Source organism: Nelumbo nucifera, chromosome 4 (assembly GCF_055504915.1).
Source record: "Nelumbo nucifera cultivar China Antique chromosome 4, China Antique-T2T, whole genome shotgun sequence".
Taxonomy (NCBI): domain Eukaryota; kingdom Viridiplantae; phylum Streptophyta; class Magnoliopsida; order Proteales; family Nelumbonaceae; genus Nelumbo; species Nelumbo nucifera.
Window position 1 is genome coordinate 63,890,161 of NC_142652.1, and position 8,496 is coordinate 63,898,656.

General features: G+C 36.4%; 1 protein-coding gene and 1 non-coding gene across 2 annotated transcripts; one reads left to right on the top strand and one right to left on the bottom strand.

Annotated features, from left to right (window-relative positions):
- Positions 1-2,988: 2,988 nt before the first annotated feature.
- On the top strand, positions 2,989-3,095 carry LOC148800630 (small nucleolar RNA R71). Its single transcript, XR_016071059.1, has one exon. It is a non-coding gene; the product is annotated as a small nucleolar RNA R71 (small nucleolar RNA).
- A 2,749-nt stretch (positions 3,096-5,844) lies between these two features.
- LOC104590612 (putative expansin-A17) lies at positions 5,845-7,799 on the bottom strand. The gene is made up of 3 exons (XM_010249330.3): positions 7,590-7,799; positions 6,434-6,755; positions 5,845-6,338 (listed from the first exon to the last, which is right to left on the bottom strand). Exons 1-3 carry the CDS (start codon positions 7,726-7,728, stop codon positions 6,029-6,031), a joined length of 771 nt encoding a protein of 256 aa, XP_010247632.1. The 5' UTR covers positions 7,729-7,799; the 3' UTR covers positions 5,845-6,028.
- Positions 7,800-8,496: the final 697 nt, after the last annotated feature.

Consider the following 8,496-nt stretch of genomic DNA (forward strand, 5'->3'; position numbering starts at 1 on the left):
GATGCTTGTCCTCTAGCATACCTTGATCTAGACTTAATAATCTTTCTATTTTCCACTTCTCTCTCCTCTTTAACTTGTCAATGAGTAATCTCAAATCACCATTCCTCATGATCCCAAGTTAAATCAACAGTCAAGGAAAGCAAGCATTCTACCGAATGAACTTTTTAGGATTAAAGTAAGCACTCATTGTTTTAATAATCAAAATGCAACAGAATTCAAATACCCTCACATTATTTTTGTTCTATGCACTCATAGTTTTTAAGGTATTATTAGATTTTTCAGGTCAAAACAAGGAATGTTATTACCATAAGGTTGCTTATGTATCACATCTCCACCACTAAGCATGAATTCAATGTATTAATAATCAAGAGGTGAAATGGGGCTTGGGGTTCTAGGGGTGAGTGCATTTTATGCTCCATCTCACCCTTTTCTTTCGCTTCTAGGGGTGAGTGCATTTTATGCTCCATCTCATTCTTTTCTTTCGCTTTTAGTGTGAGTGCATTTTATGCTCCATCTCACACTAGTCACGATTTTTTATTTTTTTTGAAAATAAAAACAGCTTGCACTATCCTTTTTCAAATTTCACAGGAACACCACCATTTTTACTCTAATCCATGAACTCATTAATGTGGTCTCAACATGTATAACAAAGCAAGTTCTAGAATAATCAAACCATGTTTGACAATCACTCAATCGAAAAGTAATTAGAGCAAGATGCTCATTGGCTCAAAAGCTCACATAAGTGTTAAATTTGTATTGAATCTTGCCTATTGGTTATTCAAAATAATGAGGTATCTATCGTAGCCAAAAAAATTCAATTATTCATGCTTGCATCCTATCTTGTCTATTCAATCTAAGCACATAATTCATGATAGTTTGAAATCATTCAAAAATAAGTTTCTAGGGAGCATAAATTTCAAAAAGAAAGGTTAAAGAGTGATGATCGAAGCATGCTAGAGTTAGCCCAAAAATTATCAAATTCCCTCCCCCATACTTAAGGTATACATTGTCTTCAATGTAAGGTAAAAAGAAAAGGTGGAAATAACTTAACTATAAAAACAAGAAGAGAAAAAAAAAGAAAAACAAACTTTCCTATTTTTAATCATAAACCGGATCCTCCAGATCTTGTAGTTGCAACTTCCGATGTTTTCCCCTCTCATCCATCATGGGTGGGTTTAAATCTGGAATAGGGACCTACAGAATTGATGGGAGGAGTTTTGTGTGAGCTGGAGGTGTTTCAATGGAAGGTCGCAATTGCTTGGTAGAGTTGGTCCATCCAATGGTAAAAATTTTCCTTGTCTTGTCTTGAACTCTTCTTGACCGGCCTCCAAATAGTTCAAAACCTCCTTAATTTCTTCCTGCAAGACCTGCATATTTTTACAAGAATTAAGAATGCAGCTTTCGAAGGGATCATCTAATTTAGATGTGTTAATTTCAGCTGCCCAAACATCAATGCAGTCTATTGCATATACTTCATGTTCAATTGTGTTGGGATATTTCATGGTTTTAAATACATTAAACACCACTTCTTCACCATTGATTCTAAGGGTAAGTAGACCTTTTTGCACATCAATTAAAGCATTACTAGTAGCAAGAAAAAGTCTCCCTAAAATCAGAGGCATTGTCCTATCTTCCTCCATATCCAACACAATGAAATCAATAGGAATAATAAAATTGCCCACTTTGAATAAAACATCTTCTACTATTCCCCTATGATATCTAATGCTTCTATCAGCTAATTGCAGGGTAATAGTAGTAGATGTTAGTTCATGCAATCCAAGTTTTTCAAAAATAGAATATAACATTAGATTTATACTGGCACCTAAATCGCATAAGGATTTTTCAAATTCAGTATTTCCTATGGTGCAAGGTATAGAAAAACTCCCTGGATCCTTAAGCTTTGGGGGCAACTTATTTTGGAGAATGGCTGAGCACTCTTCATTTAATTTCACCATCTTGCATTCCTCCCATTTCCTTTTATTTGACATCACCTCCTTCAAGAATTTGGCGTATTTTGGCATCTACGACAATACATCGAGAAGAGGGATGTTAATATGTATTTTCTAAACACTTCTAAAAATTTCTCAAATTGCTTATCCAAGTTAGCTTTCAAGACTCTTCTAGGGTAGGGGAGAGGGAGTTTAATAGCATCAAAATTCAGTTTAGGTGTACTCCCTTCGGTCTCCTTTTGTGAATCGGCCACTTCAGCTTTCTGATCATTATTCTGGGTCTCGCCAATAGTCTTTCCACTTCTTAAAGCAATGGCATTCACTTGCTCCCTTGGGTTCTTCTTTGTATTGCTAGGCAGTCGTCCCTCTCTTCTTTCTGACAACAAATTCACAATCTGCCCCATTTGGACTTCTAAATTCTTAATAGATGCTTCTTGATTTAAGAATATCTTTTCGTGATCTTGGAACTTTGCTTCAGCAACATTAATGAACTTGAAATCATTTCCTCTAGATTTCCTTTCTTTTCTTGTGGGGGCGGCTGTTGTTGAAATCCCATGGGTGCTTTTTGTTGGTTGTTGTTCCATGAAAAATTCGGATGACTCCTCCACCCTGGGTTGTATGTGTATGAATAGGGGTTGAAATTCGGCCTGCCACCATGAGAAACAAAATTAGCACTTTCATGTGAAGCAAAAGGATTACCTACCTGACAATCAGAATTTATATGTCCCCCAATTGGCCACAAAGATCACATGGATTACAAGATGACATATTTATTGCTGCAACACTAAGATTGTCTAATTTTTTATTCAAAGTAGCAAGCTGAGCAGATAAAGCTGAAAAAGAATCTAGATGATGCACTCCCCTTCGATCAGCTCGGTCATTATTCCATTGGTATCTATTTGATACCATCTCTTCCACTAGATCATAGGCTTCCTCTGGAGTTTTCCTCATGATTGTGCCTCCTGCAGCTGCATTAATAATGGAGCGATTAGATGGAGTAATACCATTACAAAATGTTTGAATTTGATGCCAAACTGGTATTCCATGGAGAGGACACTTCCTAAGCATCTCTTTAAATCGTTCCCACGCCTCATACAGAGATTCCCTCTCTAGTTGAACAAAAGTAGTGATATCATTGATCAATTTTACTATTTTAGAGGGAGGAAAATACTTAGCCAAAAATTTTTGTGTCAAGTCGTTCCAAGTAGTGATACTTCCTGCAGGGAGTGAGTTAAGCCAATCCTTAGGTCTATCATGTAATGAGAATGGAAAAAGCATAAGCCTAATAGCATCATCGCTAACTCCATTATCCTTGAATGTGTCGCATATTTCTAGGAATTTAACAATATGTGCATTAGGATCATCACTTGGCAACCCATTAAACTGAATACTCGTTTGGATCATTTGGATGATCGCAGGCTTGATCTCGAAATTATTGACCTGAATTGTTGACTTGCAAATGCTAGAAGTAACCCCATTAATTGTTGGACAAGCATAGTCCAAAAGGTTCAATTTGCTTCGTCTGCCATTTCTTCCTCAATTTCTTCTGCTGGTTTGCCTTTTTCAACATCCTCTATTTCTTTACTTTTGTTGGCTCTTTGCAATATGCGAAGGGTTCTCTTTATCTCAGGATCGAATTCTGCTAGTTCTTCTCCTCAACTGCGTGTCATACACTAAGCAAGAATTCGAATAAATAATGATAAAAGAAAAAATAAAAATCCAAATTAACCAAGGTTAACAAGTTCTAATATTATTTTACGATTAAATCCCCGGCAACGACGCCAAAAACTTGATAGCTATAATTATATAACCCTAGCAAGTGCACTAGTTATCAAGTAGTATAAAGATATCGTTCCCACGAGGATTTAACAAAATAAGTATTAGAACTATACCCTTCCTTAATTATTTGGACAACTGAATTTCAGATCTAACAATAAGAACTATTGAAAATTAAGAATAGAAGAAAAAGAAGAAATAAAAATAAGGGCAATCAATGACAAAACTTGCAACGATCTAATTGGAAGCGCTAGGACTATTGGTCCACCTAACCCTTCCAATGGATATCAATTTATTAGATTAACCAAGATAATCTATTATTTTCATAAGCTGAAATTTTTCCAAATTTATTTAATATTCCCTCTCAGGATATATCAAATCTACCTCTATCAAGTAACCCTTCGATATCTCGACTAGAGTTCACGTGATAGAGATGTAATAAGTCCTATGAAAACTTATATCATCAGATGAATCATGTATATATATTCCTATATACCATTCAGTTTACACTATGAATTATTCAGCCCACTATATGAATTCCTCTCTCGATTCATTCATATAAACCAAACCAATTAAGAAATGGCTAAGCTCTTAATCGCATTATGCATAATAACTCATAGACAATAAGAAAATAACAATCTTGGATAAATCAGAATAAAAATCAATCCATTGTCATGGTTAGGCTTTCCATAGCCCTAGCTACAAATAAATTAATTCATGATAAAGGAAATAAAACAAACAAGCGGTAAGAAAGAACTCATGATGTCGCCCTTGAAGCTAAGATCTAAGAGCTTGTCTTCTCCTTGCCGCCGCCTTCCTCTTTTCCTCCTTCTTGCTTTGCTTCCAAGATGGATTGATTGATGCCTTGGTGCTAGTCTGCTCCCCCCCCTTTATATAGCTTTAGGAGGAGGGGCTGTTTCCAACTCCTTCTTGGAGTTCTTCCTCAAAAATAGAAAGTCCTAATCTAATCATATCCTTATCTCTTATCTAGTAATCTCAATTTCCTTTTTCTTTCTAGGATTACATTTGAAATTTAAATCTGATAAAACTCTTTATTCTTGAATTCGAATTGTTCTTCTTTAATAAATTGGGCTGCTACAAGGATTTTCTGCGAATTGGGCTTCAGCTGTGAGTTGGGTTTCTCTACGAATTTGCTTCGACTTTGGACCCGCTTTTGACCTCTATGTGGATCGAATCTGTCAAAACCCAAAACATGAACGTTGTGGAGTTCTCCCTTATCTTTCCGCTGCATCTTGAATAATCCCAATCGGAGTCCGGATGTGAGAGTTATGCCCAGATTACTGAATGATGCCGAAACTATGCAAAATCATTCGATTAGCCTTATTTCTCTCTTGTCGCCTTCTTGTTTGCCCTGAATCGAAATAAAAGAGTAATGAGTCCAATTAAGTGTTAATTAAGTGTAAAAGATTGAATATTTAAGGATAAAAATATAGTAATTTTTATTCACATCACATTGTAAAGCAGTAAAGTCTATGGCCATGCTTTTGCTCTAGCCGCCCATCTTGATCTACTTCAATGAGCACCTAATAAACAATTTGACAAAAAGGGCATGTGTCACAAAACTTTTTTAAATTTTTGACAAGTTTCTTTAGGGAGAATGACTGTTTAGCACACCCTAAGAATTCTTAGCCTCACAATACAATTGGGGTAGGTGCCAGTTCAGAATTGATGCCAATTTACGGGCAGATATTAGAGTTTTAGGGTGGGGGTATTTATCGTTTTGAATTGTATAGAATTGTAGTAGAATTCATACTTCTGCAGTGTGGTGCAGTGTACTTTTTCGTTTATTTTAAGGGAGTGCAAGTTACTCTTGGTCAGCCATGAGAGCGTTACTTAGTTTCACCTTGAAAATTGAGGAAAAGAAATGACTGTTTCATACTTTAAAATCAAATCATTTATATATGAAAGCTATTAACATAATGGTTGTCAATAGCTTAGCCGGAGTCCTTACACCCTAAGCCTAACTGCTCACGTTGGCTTTCAATTCTGAGGCTGAAAAAGCCATAGCAAAGCCATTGGCATTGTACTCGAGCTCATCATAACATGCAGTGATGGAAGAGATGGGAAGAAGAAGAACAAGAAGAAGAACCTTGAAGCATGTACAATATCGTATATATTGAACATTACATTAATTACAAAGTTATAAAAGTAAGTACATTAATTGGTGAATCAGACAGACAAAGATAATAATGAAATGTCTAAACGTACGTTATTATATATATATGTTCATCATAGCATACAAAGGTAGGGGCTTTAATTTTGAAATCTATGAGTTGACAGAATCAGAATTGAACAGTGCTAGAGAAGGACTGGCCGAACTTCCAATTGGAAGGGATAACGTTCAAGGCAGTGCGGGTCTGTCCGTCGCTGGTCTGGATTTTGAAAGACAAACTCTGGCCATTCAGATACGATAAACTCTGCCAGTTTGATCCCCAGCTCCTTGTCATGGCCTCCCAGTTGGGATTTCTTGAACCTTTGATCCAAACGTTTGAGATCTCTCCAGCACCCCCTACATTGGAAATGAGCACCAGCTCAAAGTAATCACGCCCATTCATTGTAAACCTGATTCCTCCACTTCTCTGACATGGAACCCTGCAGTCTCAAGGAAGAAGAAGTCAGAATAATATTGGAGGTTAATTAATTAATGAGTTAATCAATTAATAATTAATATAAAATTACGTACGTACCTCCTGTAGAGAACGGGCACAATCCCGGCCCTATACAGGGCGATGGTTTGAAAGGCAGGCTGTGACATATCGAAGTGGTGGCGTGGTGGGTTACACCATCCGCCATTGTCGTTGGGGAGAGCGTAGTTTGGTGGACACAAATTGGTGGCAGTGACGGTGATAGAGGTAGCCTTGAGGCACCACTGAGGCACCTTGGTTGCGTCACACGTTATCTGATAACAACCTCCACATGCGTTGCCTTTGTTGAACAAAACTGTGCTCAACGCCGCTGTCTTGATTCCGTACCCATCCGTGTACAAGTTCCCGTACCCACATGCACCTCCTGGAGTCGTATCCAACGAACCATCACCAATTTCAAACAAACATATAGTCAATATTTTGTTCTTAATTTCTTTTTTTTTTTAATTTCCCAACTAATTAACATTAAGGGTCATTTCTTCATTTGGTTCGCAGGAATGGGGGGGGGGGTGTTTGGAATTTGGTTGGACAGAATTAGAATTCCATTCTCATTATTTGTGGAATGGTCAATCTCTCCCCTTCCCTTGGAAAAGAAATTAATCCCATTCTAGTTTATTTCAATTCCCTTTTAATTCTTGCCTAAAGCAATGTTTGGTTTGAAAGAAAATGCAGGAAAAGGAAGAAAAAGATAAAAAAACCTTTGCAAACCTTGTATAAATTCCCTGTCTTTCATTTCTTTTCCTTACCTTTTCCTTTAAATCAAACATAACCTAAATGTGGTAATTAACATTAATGACATGGTGCTATGGTGGCAAGCACATATAGATATATAGGGCTCCATCGTTTAAATAAGGGATGGGGTCCCTAGAGTCCTAAACTCCCTTTAAGAAATAAGTGGTTAAAACTTAAAAGCATTAGATTCAGACATGTAATTAATACTCTTTGATGTGGTTCAATATAAAATCGATATTGTTTGTTCATGCATGGGCTAGCTTGCAATCCTAATTCCAAACTTTTAGGCTCAGTTTGGAAAGAGTATAAATATAAGTATATACAGTATAAATACGTAGAAGATTTTGTACTCTTTTGTATTCCTTCCAAACTGAGAGTTAAGTAAAATCAAATTCTATTCCATGGGTCCCTCCCTAATAAATTTTCGATACAAACAGTTAATTTTGTGCAGAGAGAGAGAACTCACCCATTGTCCCGGAAGCATCACTCCCTCCGTAGAAAGTTGCATGGGCACTCAACCAAGCAGCCAAAGCACCGCCGAATTTGATGGTGAATATCGCCAGAAAAAATAGCAGAAAGCTGCGAGACTTAGCCAACATCTCCATCGATCCTATCTCTTCGGCTTCTTCGATCTTTGTTTTGGAATATGGAAACTTGCCAAGTCTCCCCTACTACTTATAGCTTAGCCAACCCTTAACTGTCTTCTATTATATTTATTTCCATGCATTCATATTACAAACCCAAACAATATAGAAACAGTATGCGGCGTAATTTGCACCCTTTGTTTTTCCCTTTTGGTTATAAGACTGTTCAAGTGTAAATGTTGACACAAGGACGAGAACGAATCGCCACCGCCAATATCTGAAATGGCTAAACTGCCCATCATATATATATATATTCATGGTTTTGATGTTTCAATTAAGACTTTAGATTGGAGCCCCACATGTACATCTCACCGTGTTTAGAGAACATCTCCTGCATTCTTTCGTATTTGTATTTATTATAAGGAGATGTTCTCAATACATAGTTGAGATGTGATATGGGGCACCCGTAGGAATTCTTCTATATAGATATATAGATATATAATGTTAATTAATTAGGATATCTCAGCGTTTAATTTAAAGAAAAGAAGAAGCTTCTGTTATCTCTAGTGAGCTTGGAATAATCTAATATTTCATCAGGCTGTCTTTAGTTGCAATACAAATAAATTTGCACTAATGCAAAACTATGACAATGTAAATAATTTGAATGTGAATTCTGATTTAGTTTTGTTTGAAATTTTAACTTATTTTGTTTGATTGCAATACAAATAAAGTAAAGACATGAAACAGAATAAAGTATAACCCAAAATAAAATTAAACAAGAATTTATAT

Bases quoted from the DNA above. Each gene is read 5' to 3' on its own strand.
- LOC104590612 (XM_010249330.3), bottom strand. From the start codon at position 7,728: ATGGAGATGTTGGCTAAGTCTCGCAGCTTTCTGCTATTTTTTCTGGCG. The intron at 6,756-7,589 runs GTGAGTTCTCTC...ATACGACTCCAG, and splicing joins TGATGCTTCCGGGACAATGG to GAGGTGCATGTGGGTACGGG. The intron at 6,339-6,433 runs GTACGTACGTAA...TTGAGACTGCAG, and splicing joins GTGCCCGTTCTCTACAGGAG to GGTTCCATGTCAGAGAAGTG.